At 50.5% G+C, this 25529-nt stretch overlaps 1 protein-coding gene across 3 annotated transcripts in view; it reads left to right on the plus strand.

The window, feature by feature from the left end:
* The first annotated feature begins 20348 nt into the window (after positions 1–20348).
* The window catches only part of DELE1 (DAP3 binding cell death enhancer 1), a 44091-nt gene continuing 38910 nt past the window's right edge, over positions 20349–25529 (plus strand). For 2 of the 3 annotated variants that reach the window (XM_084635737.1, XM_084635738.1), the window contains exons 1-2: positions 20361–20484; positions 22169–22295. In XM_084635737.1, the coding sequence (XP_084491863.1) occupies positions 20364–20484; positions 22169–22295 (248 nt within the window). In that variant the 5' untranslated portion in view covers positions 20361–20363. Of the gene's footprint in view, positions 20485–22168; positions 22296–25529 lie in introns of all 3 variants that reach the window. The other variant, XM_084635736.1, reaches the window with a different exon arrangement.

A 25529-nucleotide genomic window follows, 5' to 3' on the forward strand; every position in this document is an offset into this window, starting at 1 on the left:
GGTTTGTCAAAGTCTGGGGCCCTTAGTACAGGGTCAGACATGAGTGTCGCTTTAAGCTTGTTAAAGGCCTTCTGACACTTTTCGGTCCACTGAACAGCATTTGGCTGTTTCTTTTTGGTTAGGTCTGTCAGTGGGGCAGCGATTTGGCTGTAGTGCGGTACAAATCGTCTGTAATAACCGGCCAAGCCTAAGAAGGATTGAACCTGTTTCTTTGACTTTGGGACAGGCCACTTTTGGATAGCATCCACTTTGGCCTGTAGGGGGCTGATAGTTCCTTGACCCACCTGGTGTCCAAGGTAAGTCACTCTGTTTAGGCCTATTTGACACTTCTTAGCCTTAACAGTTAGTCCTGCCTCCCTTATGCGCTCAAGGACTTTTTGTAGATGTTCCAGGTGGTCTGCCCAGGAATCCGAAAATATGGCCACGTCGTCAAGGTAGGCGACTGCATATTCTCCTAATCCCGCTAGGAGACCATCTACAAGTCTTTGGAAAGTGGCGGGTGCATTTCGCAGCCCAAAAGGGAGTACATTAAATTCATACAGCCCGAGATGTGTGATGAAGGCTGACCTTTCCTTGGCAGATTCATCTAGCGGTACCTGCCAGTACCCCTTGGTTAAGTCCAAGGTAGAGATGAACTGGGCCCGTCCCAGTTTCTCTAATAGTTCATCTGTGCGTGGCATTGGATAGTTGTCTGGGCGAGTTACAGCATTTAGCTTACGGTAGTCCACGCAAAAACGTATTTCCCCATCTGGTTTGGGAACTAGAACCACTGGAGATGCCCATGCACTTTCAGAGGGGCGGATTATACCCATCTGTAACATATCCTGGATCTCCCGTTCTATAGCAGTTTTAGCGTGAGGAGACACCCGGTAAGGTTGGACCCTAATTGGGTGAGCATTACCTGTGTCAATGGAGTGGTATGCCCGTTCAGTCAGTCCTGGGGTGGCTGAGAACGTTGGCGCGTAGCTAGTGCACAGCTCCTGGATCTGCTGTCGCTGCATACGCCCAAGGGTCATGGAGAGGTTCACCTCTTCCACACCACCAGCACATTTCCCTTCGTAGTAGACACCTTCAGGCCACTCAGCGTCGTCTCCTCCCTGGGCTGTAAACTGACAAACCTTCAATTCTCTGGAATAAAAGGGCTTTAGAGAATTAATATGGTACACCTTAGGCTTTCGGTTGGAGGTGGGGAATGCTATGAGATAATTAACAGCTCCCAGGCGCTCCTGGACCATGAATGGCCCTTCCCACGATGCTTCCATTTTATGGGCCTGGAGCGCCTTTAAGACCATGACCTGGTCTCCTACTTTGAAGGAACGCTCTCTGGCATGTTTATCATACCAGGCTTTTTGCTCTTTTTGAGCATCCTGTAAGTTTTCTCTAGCAAGGGCTAAAGAGGTTCGGAGGGTGTTTTGTAGGTTGGTTACAAAGTCCAGAATGTTAGTTCCTGGAGAAGGTGTAAATCCCTCCCATTGCTGCTTCACCAACTGCAATGGCCCCTTAACCTCACGGCCATATACAAGTTCAAATGGGGAAAACCCTAAACTGGGATGTGGTACAGCTCTGTAGGCAAAAGAGCAACTGCTGCAATACTAGGTCCCAATCATTGGAGTGCTCATTTACGAATTTACGTATCATGGCCCCCAAAGTTCCATTAAACTTCTCCACCATGCCATTTGTTTGATGATGGTAAGGAGTGGCAACCAAGTGATTTACCCCATGAGCTTCCCAAAGGTTTTTCATAGTTCCTGCCAGGAAATTAGTCCCTGCATCTGTGAGGATGTCGGAGGGCCAACCTACCCTGGCAAAAATGTCTGCTAGTGCCTGGCACACACTTTTAGCCCTGGTGTTGCTTAGAGCTACTGCTTCCGGCCATCGGGTGGCAAAATCCATGAAAGTCAGTATGTACTGCTTTCCTCTGGGTGTCTTTTTCGGAAAAGGACCCAGAATATCCACAGCTACTCGCTGAAATGGAACTTCAATGATGGGGAGTGGTTGTAGAGGGGCTTTGACCTGGTCTTGGGGTTTTCCCACTCTTTGGCACACCTCACAAGACTGGACATAGGTAGAAACATCCTTGCCCATTCCCTCCCAGTGGAATGACCCCCCCACAAACGGTCTTTGGTCCTGTTCACCCCAGCATGGCCACTAGGGTGATCGTGGGCTAAGCTCAAGAGCTTGGCCCAGTATTTAGTTGGAACTACCAACTGTCTCTGAGGATGCCAGTCTTCCTGGTGTCCACCAGAAAGAGTTTCCTTGTATAAAAGTCCTCTTTCTACAACAAACCTGGATCGATTAGAAGAGCTGAGAGGCGGTGGGTTGCTCCGTGCCGCCGTCCAAGCTCTCTGGAGGCTTTCATCTGCTTCCTGTTCGGTCTGGAACTGTTCCCTTGATGCTGGAGACATCAGTTCCTCATTGGACTGGGGACATAGGCTTGGTCCCTCTGGAAGCGATATAGGGGATGGAGCTGTTTCTGTTGACTGTGAACCGCTCTCCGCTGGTGCACTATGTTGGGATTCAGGCTCCGGCTGAGCCTCTTGTGTAGGGTTATCGGCTGCTGCCAGTTCAGGTTCAGTGGGGCCCTCTGGTGTTGAGGTTGCAAGTACTGGATTCAGTGCTGGCACGGGGTCTGGTGTTGGTTGTTTGGCTGGTTCCGGTTCTGGGACTGGTTCCGTCTGGGTCTCTGGGACTGGATCCACTACTGCTGTTGCAGACATTGGCCTGGGGTCCGGGTCCATCACCTCTGACTGGGTCCTGATAGAAGTTTCCGGAACAGAGCTAGGCCTCACGGCTTGTTTAGCCTGGCTGCGGGTGACCATTCCCACCCTCTTGGCCTGCTTCATATGATTGGCCAAGTCTTCCCCCAACAGCATGGGGATGGGATAATCATCATAGACTGCAAAAGTCCACATTCCTGACCAGCCCTTGTACTGGACAGGCAACTTGGCTGTAGGCAAATTGAAAGAGTTGGACTTGAAGGGTTGAATCGTCACTTGGATCTCTGGGTTGATTAAATTGGGGTCCACTAAGGAAGCATGGATAGCTGACACTTGTGCTCTGGTGTCCCTCCATGCGGTGACCTTCTTCCCGCCCACACTCACAGTTTCCCTCCGCTCCAAGGGTATCTGGGAGGTATCTGGGCCTGTGGACCTCTGGTGTGATTCCGGTGCAATGAACTGCAATCTGTTGGGGTTCTTGGGGCAGTTGGCCTTTACATGCCCCAGCTCGTTACATTTAAAACATCGTCCAGCTGACGGGTCACTGGGGCGAGGAGGGTTGCTGGAGAACGGGGTGGTGGGACGATAAGGGGTCTGGAGGGTTCTTTGGGAGGTAGGTGGGGCTTTGGGCGGCCCCCGGGAATAGGGTGTGGTCTGGGGTGGTCCCTTCTGGTCTCCGCTCCAACTGCGACCAGTTTTCTTCTTCTCTGCCACCTCCCAGCTTTTGAAAGTATCTTGTCTCCTCATTGGTCATTTTGGTCAGGTGCCAGCGAGGTTACCTTTAGCTTCTTAACCCTTTACAGGTGAGAGGAGCTTTCCCCTGGCCAGGAGGGATTTCAAAGGGGTTTACCCTTCCCTTTATATTTATGACAGCAGCAGTGGGGCTGGTTGATACAGTGGAATACCGATTCTGGGCCCGGCAAACAAGCACAGACCGGTGGGACCGCATAGTGTTGCAGGTATGGGATGATTCTCAGTGGCATGTGGAACTTTTGCATGTGTAAGGCCATTTTCCTTGAACTTTGTGAGTTGCTTTCCCCCACCCTGAAGTGCAGGAATACCAAGAAGAGAGCTGCCTTGACAGTTGAGAAGCAAGTGGTGATAGCCCTGTGGAAGCTTGCAATGCCTGACTACTACCAGTCAGTCGGGAATCAATTTGGAGTGGGCAAATCTACTGTGGGGACTGCTGTGATCCAAGTAGCCAATGCAATCACTGATATGTTATCAAGGGTAGTGACTCTAGGAAATGTGCAGGTCATATTGGATGGCTTTGCTGCAATGGGGTTCCCTAACTGTGGTGGGGCGATAGGGATGTGCATTCCGTCTATCTTGGCATCGGACCACCTTGCCAACCAGTACGTAAACCGCAAGGGGTACTTCTCAATGGTGCTGCAAGTACTGGTGGATCACAAGGGATGTTTCACTGACATCAACGTGGGACGGCTGGGAAAGGTGCATGACGCTCGCATCTTTAGGAACTCTGGGCTGTTCGAGCAGCTGCAAGAAGGGACTTACTTCCCGGGCCAGAAAATTACCATTGGAGATGTTGAAATGCCAATAGTTATCCTTGGGGACCCAGCCTACCCCTTGCTCCCATGGCTCATGAAGCTGTACACAGGCAGCCTGGACAGTAGTAAGGAGCAATTCAACTATGGGCTGAGCAAGTGCAGAATGGTGGTAGAATGTGCATTTGGATGTTTAAAAGCTCGCTGGCACTGTTTGCTGACTAGGTTAGACCTCAGCACAGCCAACATTCCCATTGTTATTGCTGCTTGCTCCATAATATCTGTGAGAGTAAGGGGGAGACGTTTATGTCAGGGTGGGATGTTGAGTCAAATCGCCTGGAGGCTGATTTTGAGCAGCCAGACACCAGGACGATTAGAAGAGCACAGCTAGGCACGCTACATATCAGAGAGGCTTTGAAAACCAGTTTCATGACTGGCCAGGCTACAGTGTGACAGTTGTGTGTGTTTCTCCTTGCTGCAAACCCGCCCCCTTTGCTGATTTTAATTCCCTGTAAGCCAGCCACCCTCCCCACTTCAATCACAGCTGGCAAAGGAAATAAAGTAACTATTGTTTTGAAACCATGCATTCTTTTTTTATTAATTAAAAAAAAGTGAGATAACTGACAAGGTAGCCCAGGTGTGGTGGGGTTGGGGAGGAGGTAAGGACAAGACCACATGGCTTATTGTAGCCACACTATAAATCAAAACTGTTTGATGACAGCCTTCTGTTGCTTGGGCCATCCTCTGGAGTGGAGTGGCTGGGTGCCTGGAGCCTCCCCCCTCCCGGCATTCTTGGGCATCTGGGTGAGGAGGATATGGAACTTGGGGAGAAGGGCAGGCGGTTATACAATGGCTGCAGCGGGGGTCTGTGCTCTTGTTGGCTTTCCTGTAGCTCCACCAGACACGTCATCATGTCCGTTTGCTCCCCCATTAGCCTCAACATCGCCTCCTGCCTCTGCTCATGGTGGTCACTTAATGCTTTCCTGGCCTCTGCCACTGAATGCCTCCATGCATTAAGCTGTGCCCTATCAGTGCGGGAGGACTGCATGAGCTTGGAAAACATATCATCGCGAGTGGTTTTTTTTTTGTCTTCTAATCTGCGATAACATCAGGGACGGAGATGATAGGGGGAGCATAGAAACATTTGCACCTGTGCAGGGATAAAAAGGAAGAGTAAAATTTAAGATGATACATTTCTGAGAACAAAAGGGAGACTCTTTCACAGTGAATCAAGCAATTCACAGCAGACAGCACATGTGCTTTAGGTACAAGGTCGCATTTTGCTTTTTATATTGAGTGCCTGCCAGTATGGTGACACATCACACACGGCTGGACAACAGAATTCGGTCTCTAGGCAGCCATGGTAAGCCAATGGGCATGTGGGGTTGGCTTCTTACACTTTCATAACACGTGGGAATAGTTACAGACTGCAGCGCCCTCCTTTCCCATAGCAAGCAATGCCAGTTGGGTTTCACATTTAAAAGGAGGGGCTGTGGTTTTCAGGTGGATGTGCAGCACACACCTCCTCCCACCCCACCACGTGGCTATTCTCCAAGATGATCCCTTTTCGCCAAGTGCAAACAGCCCAGCATGAACAGGGTCCTTTTACTGTTCCCTTACAAAAATTCCACTATTTCAACCAGGTGGCCATGAATTATATCACTCTCCTGAGGCTAACACAGAAAGATATAGACCAAATGATGCTTGAATGCGACCAAAACCCAGGACCATTCGCTGCCATGCTTTGTGCTGCAATGATTCCAGACTACTTGCTACCGGCTTGGTGTGGTAAAGTGTCCTACCATGGAGAACAAAATAAGGCAGCCCTCCCCAGAAACCTTCTGCAAAGGCTTTCAGAGTACCTCCAGGAGAGCTTCCCGGAGATGTCCCTGGAGGATTCCCGCTCCATCCCCAGACACGTTAACAGACTTTTCCAGTAGCTGTATTGGCCACGAATGCATCCCAATTCTTCAGGGCAAATCAAACATTAAACACTATTGCTTTTAAACCCTGTACTGTAGTTACAAATGTGCACCCACCAGAGATGCCTTCTCTGGCTTCAGGGTCAGGGATCCCGCCTTGGGAGGGTATTGGCTCCAGGGTGATGAAAAAGTCCTGGCTGCCGGGGAGAATGGATTCATTGCTTGCCAGCTGTGCATTCTCCTCCTCCTCCTCTTCCTCATCCACAAAATCCTCCTCCCTGTTGCGTGAGACTTCCCCCTTGCAGGTGTCTACGGACAGTGGTGGTGTAGTGGTAGGGTCCCCCCTAGAAGGCCATGCAGCTGATCATAGAAGCGGCATGTATGGGACTCTGACCTGGAGTGACCATTTGCCTCCTTTGTCTTTTGGTAGGCTTGCCTGAGCTCCTTAACTTTCATATGGCACTGCTGTGTGTCCCTATTGTAGCCTCTCTCCACCATGCCCTGTCCAATTTTGGCATATATATTAGCATTTCTTCTTTCTGATTGGAGTTCAGCCTGCACAGATTCTTCTCCCCATATCGCAATCAGATCCAGTGTCTCCCATTCACTCCATGCTGGAGCTCATTTACAATTCTGGGGGGACTGCATGGTCACCTGTGCTGCTGAGCTTGCCACGCTGACCAAACAGGAAATGAAATTCAAAATTTCCCAGGGCTTTTCCTGTGTACCTGGCTAGTTCATCGGAGTTCAAAGTGCTGTCCAGAGAAGTCACATTGGACCACCCTGGGATAGCTCCCAGAAGCCAATACTGTCAAATTACATCTGAACTACCCTAAATTTGACCCAGCAAGGTCGATTTTAGATCTACTCCCATCGCCGGAGAGAAGTACAGAAGTCAATTTTAAGAGCCCTTTAGGTCAACAGAACGGGATTAGTTGTGTAGATGCATTCATTTTAAAATTGACCTAACACGGCTAAATTCGACCTAACCCCATAGTGTAGACCAGGGCTTAGTGAATTTCTTTCCGCTGAGGGTTACACCTCAATCAGGACAGGCTCAGCACAGTTCTGCTCCCCTTTATCATACAGTAAAGACAACATTTCACTACCCCTGCATTCAGTACTAAAGTGTACCCAACACTAGCCAAAGTTGATCACTTCAAGGAACACAGCTTCTGTCTGCTAGATACCTATGCAGAGTAGGTGTCTTCATGTAAATAGAGTTTGCTCCTGAAGTCCTCCCAGGTAGCTGTCAGGGGAGAGCTCATTCAGACCCTGCTTACGATAAATAAGTAAAAAAACTTCACCTAGAAACAGAAGGTGCAGACTGCAGCTGCATTTTGCTTCAGGTGCAGCATGAAGCAGCTAGTAAGAGAGGGGAAGTAGGCAGATAAAGATAGAACAAAGGAGAATGGTTCTGCAGTTACTGCCAGAGCTGTTCAAAAAAGCAGGGGAAGGGGGAGGAGCAAGAGAGAGCGAGAGCAAGAGCGAGAGAGAGAGCTTTAGCCTGTACTGAGGGTCTATAGCCAGCAGAGGGAGACTGAATACAGCCAAAGGAGTGATTTTGCATTCTGCAATGTAAGCACGCAGCCAGCAGAGGGGATTAACTGTAGACAGTGAACAGTAAATAGAAAAAAAAATTCCCTGTGGTGCTTGCCTTTCTGCGTTGCCTCCAAGGGCTCCGATACGACCGGCAGCTCTTTTTTCTTTACCCAAAGGGTCTTCTGCGAGACCTCTCAGAGCTGCCAGTCTTCTACCAGGATCTCCTTCAGACCTGGAAGCTCCTTTCGGCGACCAAGTCTGTTGTGGCCACCGAGGGGGCGGACCTCCTCGTGGAGCCCCAGCTATACAACCCCAATATACGTGTGCAGGTGGCGGAGTCTCCCTCGGTGCTCCAGAGGTTGGTCCTGGCAGAAATTACCAGGGTCGGAGACCTCCTGGACTACAACGGGGGGACTGGGTGGATTCCCATGCGCTTGGTTGGCACATGGGGCTCTCCGCCCTTCTGACCCCCCTGCACATACTCCAGGAGGTGGGCACTGCGTTGCTGCCCCCTTCTCTTGTCTTCCTACGGCGGGCCCTGCGAGAGGGCGCTCCCCGCCCACCCCTCACCCCGGGCCCTCCGGACCTTTTTATCAGGCCCCTGTTCCGTGAGCCCCCCTTCCACCCCGGCTTTCCTGCTCCCATACTCCAAGCCAGCTGCGCACCCTGCAGCCGGTTCGCTTCCAAACCATGCCCAGGGACCAACTCTACATGCTCGTGCTCCACACGTTGCATTTCCTCACCCTCTCATCCCACCCCAACACCAAGTGGAGGGACTATTTACCACCTGTGGAAGGTGAGGAGCGCCGGTTGGCCAGCCTTTATTCCACCTTGGTCCCAAAGCCTGCCGGGGACATTGGTTGGCAACTCCTTCATGGAGCCGTGAGTACGTGCATGTATTTTCTGTGGTGTGAGGGAGAACCTGCCCCACGCTTACCTCGAATGAGCCAGGTTGCAGCTCCTAGTCCGGTTCCTCCAGAACCTCTTGTTGAGGTTCTGACTGCACTTTTCCCCGCACCTGTTCATTTTCGCACACCCTATCTGAGGCCCCACAAAGTTGCGAGACCTCCTCATCAGCCTCCTCCTGAGTCTAGCTAAAGTCACCATCTATAACACCACGAGGAAGATGTTGGATGAGGGGGTGCTCTGCGACTGTGGAGCCTATTTCCACTCCTCCCTAGTCTCATGTCTCCAGGCAGAGTTCCACTGGGCAGCATCTGCTGGCTCCACAGATACCTTTGAGGAGCAGTGGGCGCTGTCTGGGGTCCTCCGCTCGGTGTCCCCATCCAGTACCCTTGTTTTGAACCTGTGGCCATCACTCCGATCCCTGTTTTTCATTAGTTGTCCCCCGTATTCATTCGGTTCCTGGGTCCAGTGGTCCCTCCTGCTAGGCTGGGAGAGGGGCCTTTAGAAGTGGGCAGGCTTGTGCCCACCCACCTCTGGGTTTTCCAATAAGTGCTAGGCCCTGGGCCCTTGCTGCTGCTGTTGTTGTTCCAGCTACTTCCTTGTCTGGGCCAGGCCCCACTCGCTTCTCTGCTACCTGGTTGCTGGCTGGTAGACCCCCAACAACCCTTGGTTGCTGCTGCTCCTGCTGCAGCCCCTTGTGGGGGCCTGCTGGCCTGCTCCCCAGAGGCGGGGAGTGAGGGACCCCAGCCCCAGCCGTTGCTACTGCTGCTGTGGACACCACTACCTGAGAGGGGTCCTTCTTGGCTGGCCACCGGACTGCCAATGGAGCTGCTGGAGCCCCAAGGAGGAGGAAGAAGAGGGCCATCTACTGGGGGAGCGCGCAGAGACTCTGAGGACCACTGTGGAGGGGGTCTCCAAGACTGAGTAACTTTCAAACTGTGCTCTTGTGGTGGGGGTCTTGACTGTATTTGTGAGGACATAGGTGGTGTGTCGTGGAGCCTGCCCCCTAGTCTATCTGTGTCCCCGCCCCTTTCCTCTCCACTACTGTCACTGCCCCCTCTAGCACCCCCTCCACCACCCCCACTGGCTATTTACCATCTGCCTCAGCTCTTACCTCAAGGACTCAGCTGCTTGCCTCGCTTGCCACACCCTTTCGCCGCCATTTGGGTCTCAAGCAGCAGCCAACACACACGCTGACCCTTGTACTGACACTCCCCCTTCCCTGCAGCAGTCTCCCCCTCTCCCCTTGCAGCCCTTTGTTCCCCCCTTTTGCCCCAGCCCCCAGCTTTAGTTTGCCTGCCCCACCCTTTTCCCTCTGCAGTTTTTGTTTGCTTCAGAATTTTGTATTTTTTGGCACAGAATTTTGAATTTTTTGATGCAGAATTCCCCCAAGAATAGTGGTTACAACTTTTTCTCAAAACAAGAACACCCATGAAAAGTGATTTTCTCCTTTATTCAGTTTGGGCCTTTGACCATTAGAGACTGTGAATAGATAATCAGTCAGACAACTGGTTTCTCTTCAAGCTGTAGCTTCAAAATTCTGGCTCTGGAGGTGGGGAATTTGCATTCCCGCTCTCCCCATGTATTTCCTAGGAAACCCACTTAACTTTGTTTAGCCCCAGAATTCCTTCGTGTCTGGCCCATTACTTAAGAGTCCTTTGACGCGCATAACACTTCCCAGGATTTACATTAGGCATGTCTCTCCCTAGAGAAACAGGAATTACCTGCCACACCCATGATCTGGGACATTCCCAGGTAGAGTTTGGAGCTCCTGGAAGATACAGTGCAAACAGCACTAATCTGTTTGCCTGTCTGGGTCACTATGTGACTGTGGTGCTGGCTCAGACTGAGAGGTGAATGCTCCGATGGAATATCACTCTATGCTGCAGCAGACTTGCAACAATGGTATCATAGAGTAGTAGGACCTCATAACATGGACTTGGGGGAGAGATAAAAAGCTGAAGAAGGTTTAAACAGCCAAAAAATACCTAAACCTGCTTGGAGGAAATATCAACTGAGATCAATATATCTAGGCCCCTGAGATAAAGGCACCTGGGTCCCTGTTCTGTTCTAACATTTACGTTGTCCTCAGTGATGGCTATAACATCCCCAAGAGCCTCCAGATCCAGTTCTTCCCCAGCATAGGAGACTTCAATATCCATCTTCTCAGGCAGATCCAGGTCTTTCCCATCCATGCTGTGACCTTTGGAAGGCGCTGCAGCACGGCCAACCCCAGTACCCAGGCTCTCCTTGACAAGGTGATGGAGATTTCATTGTGTAGGAATCAGACTTCGGCTATGGAGACTCAAGTGTCTGGCAGGCTGGACGAAGGGTAGGAGTGACACCTCACAGACCAATGTGTGAAAGCATTCCAATGTCAGCATGGGAAAGATCAATACCCCCCATCCCATCAACTCCGTGTCACCCCTGGGCTTCCCCAGTTCAGCTACTCTGCCTGGCACCACCCCTAGGGATCTTCAGCTTGGCCACTCCACCCAGCACTGGCACTGGGAATCTTCAGCTGGACCACTCTACCCTGTGCTCCCCCTGGGGATGCCCCATTAGCTCACCCCTCTAGGAAGTTCAGTGTCATATGCCCCACATAGCCTCCTGTTCCAGACTGGTAGAATAGGCCTGTGCTTGGTCACTAGGTTCTGAGGTGATGGTGCCTCTGATGTTATTGACATGAACTGTGACCGTATAGATCACTGTTGCAACCACTGTTATATATTTGCAGCAAATATAGTACAAAGGTTGTCAAGTGAGGTGTCTATGACAAGAATATGATTTGCTGGTTATGATTATGTTGTCTGTATATGCGTATCATTTTTGTATTTAAAGTTATGAATATTGGCTATGTACTTATATCTTAATGTGTTTGATTCTAAGTAACCTCAGTGAAGCATTTGGTCAGTTTCTTGAGAAAGGACTATTCTCAGTGAGTGCCCAGTCAAGAAACACTTAACTGACAATGGACCTTGGGAGCTCGTTATGGGGACTAATGGTTATGAAAACCAATACCCCAGTAAAAGAAGAAAAGGTTCTCCCGATCCCAAAGGACCAAGCTCCAGACCCAGGTCAATATACAAGTCAGATCTTACCCACAAATCACGCTGTTGCCAATCCTTTAGAATCTAAAATCTAAAGGTTTATTCAGAAAAAGAAAGAAATATAGATGAGAGCTAGAATTGATTAAATGGAATCAATTACATACAGTAATGGCAAAGTTCTTCATTCAGGATTGTAGCAGTGATAGAATAAACTGCAGGTTCAAATCAAGTCTCTGGAGTACATCCACAGCTGGGATGGGTCATTCAGTCCTTTCTTCAGAGCTTCAGTTTGCAGCAAGGTTCCTCCAGAAGTAAGAAGCAGGATTGAAGACAAAATGGAGGGGTTTCCAGGCCTTTTATATTCTCTGCCCTGTGGAAGGTCACCCCTTTGTTCTTACTGTGGAAAATCACAGCAGCAAGATGGAGTTTGGAGTCACATGGGCAAGTCACATGTCCATGCCTGACTCAGTTTGCAGGTGGCAGGCATTGCTCACATGCTACCTTGAACATCCCCAGGAAGACTTCGTATGTGGATTGGAGTCGGCACTGGTGCTGATACTGGGAAACTGGAGTGTCTAAGGGAACTGCTTGTATGACTTATGGTTAGCCAGTGGGGTGAGACCAAAGTCCTCTCTATTTGGCTGGTTTGGTGTGCCTTAGAGGTGGAGAACCACCAACCTGGGGCTGTGACTGCCCTGCTCTAAGCAATTTGTCCTGAACTGATACTCTCAGTTGTGTCCCACCAAAGGCAGCATTGTTACAGCAGCCCAAGTGGGGCAGGTGCTGGCTGTGGAGCCTGTGGAAGCTCTGCTTTAAAGTACTAAATGACCTAGGAGTGACTCACTGAGGGAAGCACCTGTCGCTACACTTTCTGGAGTTGCAGTCGGTGGCACAGTGAATGTGTACTAGCAGTGTGGGCATCATGACGGTGGCTGCCTGCAGCATTGACTCTACAGAAGGTGTCATTTCAACTGGATGTTCACCAGCAACAACTAAAAAGGAAGTGTGAAAGTAGAATGAATTATATTGAAATTATAATTCATTAAAGAAATGCTACTTGAAGGGTTTGTTGAAATATAGTTGTCAGGAAGAGAAACATTAAGGAGTGTGAGACAATGGGTCCTCAAACTAATTAACTTAGAGCTCCTACTGAGCTAGGAGATTGGTAAACGGCAAATAAGATATGTATGTATATTTGTCAGTTTCTGCTTCCTTTTGTCTCCTATGTTGGCTTCTGTATAAATAAGTTAGACTGAGCTTTTGCAGGGGGCTCACATATATCTGGGTGCACTGGCAAAGCGCTTTGCTAATAAACAGAGTGGTCTGACAAATTATGTGAGTCCTGAATCTGACTTTGACAGAAGCAAGAAAGAAGTATATAGAAACAACTTCTAAAAGCCAGGAAAGAGCAGGAGCACCTAAGAGACAAGCACATGAGCAAGAAGCAACAGCTAAGGAGCTCTTTACAGACTGAAGGCTACCTCCTGGGACAGGGTTCTACAAATAATGACTTGTGGCCCAAACTATGCATATCTGGCACACACTGCCAATATGGTCTGAGTCGATAGTGTTTGTGTGTGATCTGAGCCAGGGCCACGCAGAAGCCATGAGGTCACCATGTATTTAATGTAAGAACTGTAGTAGCTACTCCATGCATGCAAATTAAACATTCAGACCCACAGGATTTTAGGGAACATAGGAACTACCAGACTGGCTCAGACTAGGGTCTATCTAACCCAGCATCCCATGTCTGACAGTGTCAAGCACCAGAAGCTTCAGAGGAAGGGATAAGAAACTCTTAATCCTGAGTAGTTAGAGATGTTTTAAGATCTGAAGCATGAAGCTCCTGCAAGCCATACATTAGCAGTAACTCTTCTAACTCTGGATACCCTTGTTATCCCTAGAAATGTCCATTTTCCCCTTTGAACCTTGGGAAACAGGGAGCTGCATGGTTTAAACTAGAAGGATGATCACTGTAAGCACCACCGACCAAGGAATAGAATTACAGAATCATAGAAGATTACGGTTAGAAGAGACCTCAGGAGGTCATCTAGTCCAATCCTCTGCTCAAAGCAGGACCAACACCAACTAAATCATCCCAGCCAGGGCTTTGTCAAGCTGGGCCTTAAAAACTTCTAAGGACGGCGATTCCACCACCTCCCTAGGTAACCCATCCCACTGCTTCATCACCCTCCTAGTGAAATAGTGTTTCCTAATATCCAACTTAGACCTCCCCCACTGCAACTTGAGACCATTGCTTCTTGTTCTGTCATCTGCCATCACTGAGAACAGCCGAGCTCCATTCACTTTGGAATTCCCCTTCAGGTACTTGAAGGCTGCTATCAAATCCCCCCTCACTCTTCTCTTCTGCAGACTAAATAAGCCCAGTTCCCGCAGCCTCTCCTCATAAATCATGTGCCCCAGACCCCTAATCATTTTTGTTGCCCTCTGCTGGACTCTCTCCAATTTGTCCTTTCTGTAGTGGGGGGCCCAAAACTAGATGCAATACTCCAGATGTGGCCTCACCAGTGCCAAATAGAGGGCAATAATAATTTCCTTCGATCTGCTGACAATGCTCCTACTAATTTATGCTGTTAGCCTTCTTGGCAACATGGGCACACTGTTGACTCATATCCAGCTTCTCGTCCACTGTAATTTTCAGGTACTTTTCTGCAGAACTGCCACTTAGCCAGTCGGTCCCCAGCCTGTAGCAGTGCCTGGGATTCTTCCATCCTAAGAGCAGGACTCTGCACTTGTCCTTGTTGAACCTCATCAGATTTCTTTTGGCCCAATCCTCCAATCTGTCTAGGTCACTCTGGACCCTATCCCTGCCCTCCAGCATATCTACCTCTCCCCACAGCTTAGTGTCATCCATAAACTTGATGAGGGTACAATCTATCTCATCATCCAGATCATTAATGAAGATGTTGAACAAAACCGGCACCAGGACCAACCTCTGGGGCACTCCGCTTGATACCAGCTGCCAACTAGATATCGAGCCATTGATCACTACCCATTGAGCCCGACAATCTAGCCAGTTTTCTATCCACTTTCTAGTACATTCATCCAATCCATACATCTTTAATTTGCTGGCAAGAATACTGTGGGAAGCTGTATGAAAAGCTTTGCTAAAGCAAGGTATATCACGTCCACTGCTTTACCCATATCCACAGAGCCACTTATCTCATCATAGAAGGCAATCAGGTTGGTCAGGCATGACTTGCCCTTGGCCAGTGGCTCTGCAATCACATCAGCCAACTCCCTCAGCACCCTAAGATGCACTGCATCTGGCCCCATAGACTTGTGCATGTCCACCTTTACTAAATAGTCCTTAACCTGTTCTTCCACTGCTCAGGGCTGTTCATCTCCTCCCCATACTGTGCTGCCCAGTGCAGCAGTCTGGGAGCTGACCTTGTCTGTGAAGACCAAGGCAAAAAAAAACATCACACAGCTTTTTCCACATCATGTGTCACTTCCCCATTCAGTAAGGGTCCCACACTTTCCCTGACCACCTTCTTGTTGCTAACATACCTGTAGAAACCCTTCTTGTTACTCTTCACATCCCTTATGAGCTGCAACTGCAATTGTGCTTTGGCCTTCCTGATTACATCCCTGTATGCTCGAGCAATGTTTTTATACTCCTCCCTAGTAATCTGTCCAAGTTTCCACTTCTTGTAAGATTCCTCTTTGTGTTTAAGCTCACTGAAGATTTCTCTCTTAAGCCAAATATGCCTGGGGTATTTCCTATTTTTTTTGCACATCGGGATAGTTTGTTCCTGCCCCCTCAATAAGGCTTCTTTAAAATACAGCCAGCTCTCCTGGACTCCTTTCCCTCTCATATTAGCCTCCCAGGGGATCCTGCCCATCAGTTCCCTGAGGGAGTCAAAGTCTGCTTTTCTGAAGTCCAGGGTCCATATTCTGCAGCCCCCCCTTTCTTCCTTTTGTCAAGATCCTGAATTTGACCATCTCATGGTCACTGCTGCCCAGGATTGCCATCAACTTCTACTTCCACTACCAGTTCTTCCGTGTTTGTGAGCAGCAGGTCAAGAGAAGCATGGCCCCTAGTTGGTTCCTCCAGCACTTGTATCAGGAAGTTGTCCCCAACACTCTCCAAAAACTTCCTGCATTGTCTGTGCACTGCTGTATTGCTCTCCCAGCAGATATCAGGGTGATTGAAGTCCCCCATGAGAACCAGGATGTGTGATCTAGAAACTTCTGTAAGTGTCCGAAGAAAGCCTCGTCTACCTTATCCTCCTGGTCTGGTGGTCTATAGCAGATGCCCACCACAATATCATCCCTGTTGCTCTTGCCTCTAAACTTAACCCAAAGACTGTCAACAGGCTTTTCTCCAGTTTAATACTGGAGCTCTGAGCAATCATACTGCTCTCTTACATACAGTGCAACTCCTCCACCTTTTCTCCCCCTCCTGTCCTTCCTGAACCGTTTATACCAGGGGACTCAAAGTCCCGGCCCACGGGCCATCTGCGGCCCAAGAACCTCCGTAATGTGGCCCGCGGAAACTTTTTTAAAAGTTCTTTCATCCGGCCCTCACGGCTGCTGGCTGAGGTGGGGTGGGACGGGAGGGGAGTGGGCAGGAGAGATTCACATGTTCCTCCCCACAACGTTGCTCCATCCTGCTGCTCCTTGGACCCTCCCAGGGGTTGCACTCGGCAACCTGTCATTCACCTCGGGCAGCTCTGCTCCCTGCAAGCAGTTCCCTATCCCTGCTATTGCCCGCACAGAGACCTATGCATCCAGGCTGCCAGCTGTCTGCTACAGGCACCGCCTCCCACAGCTCCCATTGGCTGGGGGAGAGGAACAGAGATACTATCACTGGTTGCTGGGCAGAGTCAGCCATGGAGGCAGCATCATTTGTTGCTGGGCAGAGTCAGCCATGGAGGCAACGTCACTAGTTGCCAGGCACAGTCAGCCGGGGCGACATGAGGTCAAGGGAGCGAGGGAAAAGGGTGGGAAACAGGCTGGGAGGTGGTGTGAACACTATCTTCCGTGATATTATTGGCCCGCTGGGAGGATTTGAGGACTGGCACTGGCCCTAAGATAAATTGAGTTTGAGGCCCCTGGTTTATACCCATCTATGACAGTGCTCCAATCATGTGAGTTACCCCACCAAGTCTCTGTTATTCCAATCATATTATAGTTCCTTGATTGTGCCAGGACTTCCAACTCTTCCTGCTTGTTTCCCAGGCTTCTTACATTCATGTACAGGCACCTAAGATAACTAGCTGATTGCCCTTTCTCAGTATGAATCAGGAGGCCTCCCCTGTTGCACGCACCTCCTTGTGCAGAGAGAGGATAGTCCCTCTCTGCAGACTATCGCTGAGGGCTATGGCACCACTCCCAGCATGAGCTAACAAGGCCACTAGAGTTGCGTTGGCCGGATTCAGGGATGTTCTCATCCCTGTGAATGTATGTGGCCTTACTGAACCACATAACACATCTTTCCTGCTTCAGGGCAGAGTCAGCCACTGGCCGGAGGCGGAGAGACCCTCCCCAAGGACACACCTTCCCTGAAGCGCCCATACCTTCCTGCTGGCACTACACTCCTGGTCAAGTATAGTGAGAAACTGCTATCTGTAGGAATTTGGTACATCAGATAGCAGTTTTTTACAAGAGCAGATTTTTTTTACAATCCCTTACATATGAGTAACTGCTACAGGTAGCAAATTCCTACAGGTAGCAGTTTCTCGCACTATACTTGGCCAGGAGTTCGGTGCCAGCAACAGGGGCTGAGTCACTGCAGCAGCCCTGTGAGCCCGCCTGCCGCAACCAGGCCATGTTTGCTCCGGAGCCTGGCTGGCCATGCTGAGGAGCTGGGGGGCTGAGATTCAGGCCCCCAGTGCCAATGCGTACTCAGAGGCTGCTGGGCAGCTGTGTCCCTGGACCCGTGTCTCATCCAGGGACAGGACACCACCTAAGGCGCTGCCCAGCGGGAGCGGGCCTGTGCTTTGGGTCTAAGGCAAGCTAGTCCCTAATTATCCTGGCACCGCACTGCGCCCCAGAAACGGCCAACAGGTCCAGCTCCTAGGAAGGGGCCATGGGACTCCATACGCTGCACCTGCCCCAAACAGTGGCTTCGCACTTCCATTGGCCAGGAACCGTGGCCAAAGGGAGCTGGGTGGGGTGGGGCAGTGCCTGCTGGCAAAAGCAGCATGCAGAGCCTCCTGGCCCTTCCACTTAGGAGCCAGACTGCTGGCTGCTTCCGGGGCACAGTGCGGAGCCAGGACAGGCAGGGAGCCCACCTTAGCCCCAGTGCTCCACTGACCTGGAGCCGACCGAGGTAAGCAAGCGCCCCAACCCCCGGCCCCAGACCTGACCCCTCCAACCCGGAGCCCCCTCCTGCACTCCAAACCCCTTATCCCCAGCCCCATCCCAGAGCCTGCACTCCAGCCAGAGCCCTCACCCCCCCACACACACAACCCAACTCCCTGCCCCAGCCCAGAGCCCCCTCACACATCCTGAACACCTCATCCCCAGCTCAGAGCCTGCACCCTGTGCCACACCCCAACCCCCTGTCTCAACCCACAGCCCCCTCCTGCACTCCAAATCCCTCAGCCCCACCCTCAAGTCTGGAGCCTGTTACCAGATATGCCCGTTACTTTGGGGTATGCTCATTTATTAGGGTTACTCTTCGGGGTGGGTGGGGAGGTTCTGTAATTCTATTAATGTACTGCTTATGTCACTTGTGTTCTCATATGGAGCTCTACTCCTTCCTTCTGCAAGTCCCCTCCCAGTGGAGCTATCCTGCAGGACCTAGGTTCCCCAGGACTGGGTTTCTCCAGCCCTCGAACTAAATGAAGACACACACACACACACATACATACACTAACAGAGCAAGTCTGAGCGAACCGGGTTAATCAGCACTCTCAAGCTGATCCCCTTATATGTCCCTGTACTCAATGGACTGGTTTAAACAGCACCTTCAAGCTGTCACCCTTATGTGCCCCTCGTCTCAATAGGCTGGGCTGAGCAGCACTTTCAGCTGCCCCCCCACCCTTATGTGCCACAGGTTTAACACGTCCCTATCCCACTTTCACGTCACAATTGTACCAGTCGTTACCCACTTGATGAGCAAATCCCACAGTATTTTTGGGCACTACAAGGATCTTTAGCTCAGGTAAAAGAAGTGTTGCTGCAGAGTAAATGGGGGAAGATAAAACCACAAAAGAGTAAAGTTCAGAGACAGAGAGAGAGAGGCAACCAGCTTAACCATAAAAGTTATTTATTGAATAATAGTGATAACTACACAAGGAGAGCCAAAACCAGCATAGCATTATTAAAGGTTAATACCTGAGGTAGAAAGGAAAACAGAGAGAGAGGGGAAAAAAGGATCTCATCACTCCCTGAAGCGTGAACTGGTCGGGGTTCCCAGGTGATGGTGGTAGCTCAGGGTCCTGAGTGCAGAAGACAGGCAGAGCCCCCAGCACAATCAGTCAGGAGATGGAGTCCCAGTAGAACTGATATAGAGTTTGAGTCTATGCATCAGAACACTTAATTGGGCATAGGTAGGGGTTTTTGTAGAGAAAATACAATGGTTCAAGGGAGAACACCAGATTTGTTTATGGATAAACCAATTACTTAAGGGTTTTCTTTAGGCTAGACAATAGGAGCTGATCACTCTTGGCTATGGGTGGTGTTTTCTTCCAGGGAGCTCACAATGCAATTAAGCTGCTTCAGTATTTTGGATATCAATCAAGGATTTATTACTAGAATTGGCCTGATAATTGTTGAGCTGGGTGTGTGCAGGTGTAGGTTCATTAACATCTGGAACAGAAATTCCCATGATGCAGTGCTTCCCTGCTTTTCTGGTCCCAGAGTTCAGTGTGCTTCTCTATTCTTCACTCTTTATGCCAATCTCTGTCCCATCTTTCATGCAGATGAGGCTAGGGGAGTTATCGCTGTTCTTCATTCTGTATGCTAATAGAGATGTCTTAATCTTGTCATCCTTGCCAGGAGGGGGTCTAGGTGTGTCTCGCAAGGGCTCTTCACTGCTCTCTGTAAGCCTTTTCTCTGATCGGTTTTGGTTCAAGCAGAGACGGGGGGCGGGGTGTCTTTCATGACTCAGACTGGCTATATACTGCACCCTGGCTCCCCAAAAACACAGACCTGACTTGAATTGAGCCCCCTCCTACACCCCAAACCCCTCAGCCCCACCCCAGAGCCCTCACCTCCTCCCGGCCCCAGCCCAGCGAAAGTGAGTGAGGTGGAATCCAGTGAGCAGAGGGTGGGGCCTCAGAGAAGGGGCAGGTCTAGGGTGTTTGGTTTTGTCTCATTAGAAAGTTAGCAACCCTATCAGCGACCAGTCACCTGGGTGAGCAGGCTCGTGCCTGAGCCACCCACCACTCCTCCAGGGCCCCACGGCCCACACGTTGCTGGTCTCCGTGTGAGTGGGGCCCCGCCAGCCCTGGGGAGTCTGTCTCTCCTGTGCCCCCCGGATTTCCTCTCTTTGGCCCCTCTGACCTGTGCCTCCTTTATGATTCCGGGTTAATCTAGCCTAGCTATTGCCTCTCTATGGTCGGGTTTGGCACCGTCTAGCCTTCCCATATCCTCTCTATGGTATATGGTCCCTGGTCTACACAGCTCTTATTTATGGTTTCGGGGTGTTCTAGCCTTCACACATCCTGTCTGGTGTGTCCCCTCTAGCCTTCACGCTGCCTCTCTATGGGTTCCTTTGGCCCCCTCTAGCCCTCACTTTCCTTCTCCATGGTTTCTGCCGGGGCCCCTCCACCCCTGACGTCTCCACTCCGTGCTCTCTCGCGCGGTGCCGCCTGGGAGCCGGGACTCGGGAGCGGGATGTGGAGGCTGCCGGGGCTGCTGAGCCGAGGTCAGGGGTCTGGAGCGGGGCTCACACAACACACCCGCTGCGTATCGCGGCCGGGCCGGGCCGGGGCTCGGCAGCGCTGCTAGGCCGGGCTGGGCGATGTCCCGACGCCCGCAGCGGGGGCGGCCTGAGCGAAGGCATAGGCCGGCGAGCCCTGCCCCGCGCTCTGAGGGCACCCGCAACCCGGCCGGGCAGCTCTTGACCCCGGCGCGGCGCGGCGCTGGGGCGGGAAGGCTCGGCCCACTTCTCGCGCAAGGTCGCATTTTCCTTTTAGCAAGTCGCCTTAGACACCCCCACCCCCGCGCTAGCTGCCTGCCTGCCTGCCTGCCTTCCTCCCTCAGCTCCCGTCCTGAGCCCTTAACGTTCCCAGAGCCCAGCCGGGCCGTCCAGCTGTGTAATCCGGTCCTAGCAATCAGCCTCCCAGCCCGGACCTGAGCGCCCTCCCCAGCCTGTCGCTGGCTCAGTAAAGTGGTGCCCAGGACTCAGTGGCCCAGTTACACCTGCCGCGTGGGAAGGTTAGTGTAATAAATGAGGGGGGGAAGCTCCCTTTCATGAATACCTGGCCAGCCAGTTAGCTATCAAGTCCCTCTTGGTGGCTGTTCTCTGCTTGCTTTAGCTGTAAAGAGTTCCCCAGGTAAAGGAAAAGGAGAGGGCACCTGACCAAAAGAGCTAGTGGGAGGCTAAAACTTTGTAAAATGGGGGGGGGGGGGGAGGAACTTTGATCCACAAGCCAAAATAAACCTAATCGCATCTATTTAAATATGCCCTGTCTAATGATTTCTTCTAGGTATGGAAGATGAATTTTTGTACCTGGTTCAAGCCTTACACTGCATTCGTGCTTATAGCATTGCTGCTCCATGTCTCCTCCAGAGAACGGGACAAAGGGGAAGTTTTTTTCCCATTTTAAAAAGCTCTAGCCTCCCATTGGCTCTTTTGGTCAGGTGCCCATTCCTTTTTCTTTACTTGGGGAACTTGGTTAACCCTTTACAGGTAAAGCAAGCAGAGAATAGCCAGCAAGAGGAACTTCATAGCTAACTGACTGGATGGATGTTCATGAAAGGGAGCTCTTTCCCCCCAGCTCCTTTCAGTTATTACATGCTCGCTAAGCTGTGACTGCCAGGCAGTCCTCTAGTAAATTCAATTACTTGCTAAACTACAATTTCCATTTTAATTAACCCTACAATTCAAAATACCCCATTTTTAGGGAGCTATATGACCCCCACGTCAGAAGCATAACAAAGCAGCTGCTGCCCACCCTGCTTGAGCCAGTTTGGGTTGCAATCCATCCTTCCCTTTGGATGGAGGCTGAGTCTGGGAAATTCTGCCCCGAACAAGAGTGTTCCTGGAGGTTCAACACCAAGTGGGGATTAGACTGGAAATGCTCCGACAGCTTCCACTTCAGGCTGCTTGCTCCCCAAATAACTAGAGATGGGGGCTTAACTTTCCTTGTGCTAGCATCAGTTCACTCCTGAAGGGAATGGGGTCTCTGGCTCCCTGTGGAGCAGAATGCATGCCAGTGAGGCAGCACAGACACCCCTATATAGCCAAACCCAATGTTCCTGAGGGTACAGAGCATGTCCTAATGCTGGGGAGGCTGCTCTGTCCTTGAGCTACATGCTGGAGTGTCTGGAATCTCCTCCAAGCAGAATCCCAATGCATTGTTCCCCTCTCCTAACTCCACATGCAGCCCTTCACCGTCTCCATGTGCTGAATGCTTCAAGCTCTGTCCATGGGATCCCAACCCTGCCTGGCAATGAGGAGCTCCGGAACGCCACCTCAGCGCTCAGTGCTGGACAGACTCCATCTGAACAGAGGTGAGGATGGTCAACCTTCTGATGTGGGAAGCAGGGAGGAGACCTGGGCAGCTCCTACAGTGCAGTACCCAGCTAGAATGCAGAATGAGGGTCAGGGAACAGGGGAAAGACCTGCATAGCCCACGTCTTATTCTGTGTTGGGGGAGAGGCAATTGAGGGCTCTGTCATCGTCCTCAGTGCCCACTATGCTTGTAGGCAGCAGGTAAGCAGCTTTTGGGGTCTGCGTGGACTGGACTTCTTAGCCAAAGGCAAGAAGTGTAAAGGGGCGTCCTGGAGATATTCCCATTTTGGTTTGGTCTGGTCATACCATCCCTTCACCTCAGTCAGTGTTGAAGACAGCAGCAAACATGCTCCAAAGGCCACCCTGTTCTCAGGAACTGCAACATGAAATCCCTTTTCCTGATGGTGATCTAAGGAATTGCTGAAGTCATCGTCTTTTAATCCGGGTCCTGGTTTTCTCTCTGTTTTTTCCTTCTTATAACCTAACTCAGTTTCACCTCTGGTCCCAGGTCCCTATCCCGTATCTTTCTCCCTCCTGGCCCATGCAGGAGTTTCAGCGTAGTGCCCTCTCCCCGTATCTCTTCCCCTTCTGCCTCAGATGTCCACACTAGGGAGAGTGTTCTAGCTAAGCCCTTTGCATACACTCCAGAGTTCAGTGTGGGTAGCATGCATTTGACTGGGTGAGGTCTCCATGGTACTCTGGAACCCCTTTGGCCAGCCTGTGCAGGCCCAAGGTCAGGGTGAATTCCTGCCCTCTTCCCCAGCATTCCCACTGGTGGGCCATACTGGTGCTGCAGCATGAGTCAGGTTGTGCCACACTGTCAATCTCCCTGTGCTGCACCCGGACCATGTCTACACAAGAACTTCACCACCACCATTTGCAGTGGGTGCTGCTCCAAAGCTGCAGTGAAGCTGGAACTCTGCCACCTTGTCGTGTAACTTTGCCTACTCAGAGTAGAGCTAGACACCAGAGTAGTGCTTACCTAATGCTGCTCCCCCCGGCAGTGATGAATGGCACCCAGTGCTAGTACAGCTGCTTTGTGCCTCACACACTCTACTCTCCTCCCTTCCCCTCCCCTCCCCTCCAGTCCTGTATTGCCTTTTGCCTCATCTCCTGGAGGATGGTGATTTGCTGATGTGAAGCTGCTGTCTGAGTGCCTGGAAACAATGTAAATGTTTCACAGTGGCTCTCCCAACTCAACCCCCCACGCCTGACCCATTTAAGGCTTTATATAGGCTTGGAAAACAAGCCTGAGCACTGCTGGCCTGAAGGCTGAGCCTAGTGGCTCGGTGCAATGGGCATGTCACCAGCAGGTGTAGTCTGGCAAACTACCAGCAGGACTAGAATTTACATACAACTTATGCTTGCTGCTGGCGATTGGGTGCTCAGGTGCTCTCAACTGATGAGGGCGGGGTTCAGTGCTGTGGGGCCAGGACCTTTCTCACTGGCCTTGATGCAGGATTAGGTAATGGGGTCCTTATGGCCCAGTCAGGTGGGCCCTGTGTGGGGGGGGAAGAAATAGGTGTCCTAGGGGAACAGGACAGGGCTAGGGGAGGGATAGAGTGGCTGCTCCTCCAACCCAGTTGGAACAGAGGGTGAGGGGTTCAAAATTTAATAGTGCTTAAGGTTGAATTTTGAAACTGATATGATCCCAGAGAAATCAGGGTGAGAAAGGTCCACCCAGCTCAAGCAAAGCTTTGGGTTGCTAAAACGTTGCAGGAGTTTCCATGTGTTTCTCCCCCTGGCGCATGCTTGGTTCTGTCTGTATCCCCCTGCCACCACTTCCTCCCCACCACAGTTCTGCTGCTGATGGCCCTGGGTTTCACAGAGTCTGAATTTTAAGGACATTAGATCATGTAGTCTGACCTGTACAACACAGGTCCTTGAATTTCACCCAGTTATCTCTGTTTTGAGCCCAGCAACTTGTATTTAGCTAAAGCATCTTCCAGAAAGGCAGCCAGCCTGGATTTGAAACCATCAAGAGATGAAGAATTCACCATTTCTTTTCCTTGCTAGTTTGTTTCAATGGTTAATAACCTCACCGTCTTAAATATTTGTCCTGTATTTCTATTTTAAATGTGCCTGGCTTTATCTTCCAGCCATTGGTTCTTGTTTTGCCTTTCTGTGCTAGAATAAAGAGTGGTTTAGACCCAGTGTTTTGTTTCCTTGACAATACACAGAAATCAAGTCACCTCTCAGTCTTCATTTTGATAACCTTAAACAGACTGATCTCTTTAAGTCTTGCACTGTAAGGCATTTTCTTCAGCCTTTACATCATTCTGTGGCTTTCTTCTGCATCCTTTTTTCAACATCATTTTTAAAGTGCAGACACTGGAAATGGATGCAGTATTCCATATCAGTCTCACAGATGTCCTATACAGAGATAAAATTATCTTCCTGCTCTCCACACTCATGTTTATATCTCCAAGGACTGTATTAGCCCTTTTGCTACAGATCACACTGGGAGCGCATGTTGAATCCTTGTCAGAGTCCCTGTTTCCTTAGTCTGTAGGTGTGACCTGCGTTCCTCCTTCCTACATGTATAACTTTCCATTTGGCTGTATCAGGGTTCCCTCCCCACTCTGAACTCTAGGGTACAGACGTGAGGACCCACACGAAAGACCCCCTAAGCCTATTTCTACCAGCTTAGGTGAAAAACTCCTCAGGCACAAATTCTCCCTTGTACCTTGGGTTTAAGTAACGCTGCCACCACCAAGTGATTTAACAAAGAAACAGGGAAAAGGACCACTTGGAGTTCCTCTTCCCCCAGCAATCCCACCAAGCCCTTACACCCCCTTTCCTGGGAAGCTTGAGAATAATATCCTAACCAGTTGGTTACAAAATGTTCAAAGACCCAAACCCCTGGGTCTTGGAACAATGGAAAAATCAGTCAGGTTCTTAAAAGAAGGATTTTATTTAAAGGAAAGGTAAAAGAATCACCTCCGTAAAATCAGGATGGTAAATACTTTACAGGGTATTCAGATTCAAAACACAGAGGATTCCCCTCTGGACAAAACCTTAAAGTTACAGAAAACAGGAATAAACCTCCTTCTTAGCACAGGGAAAATTCACAAGCAAAACAAAAGATAAACTAATCTGCCTTGCCTGGCTTACCTATACTGATTGCAATATTGGAGACTTGGATTAGGATGGGTTGGAGAAGATGGATTTCTGTCTGGCCCCTCTCAGTCCCAAGAGAGAACACACACACACAAAGAGCACAAAAAAAACCT

The sequence above is a fragment of the Lepidochelys olivacea genome (assembly GCF_965140295.1).
Source record: "Lepidochelys olivacea isolate rLepOli2 genome assembly, chromosome: 8".
Taxonomy (NCBI): Eukaryota; Metazoa; Chordata; order Testudines; family Cheloniidae; genus Lepidochelys; species Lepidochelys olivacea.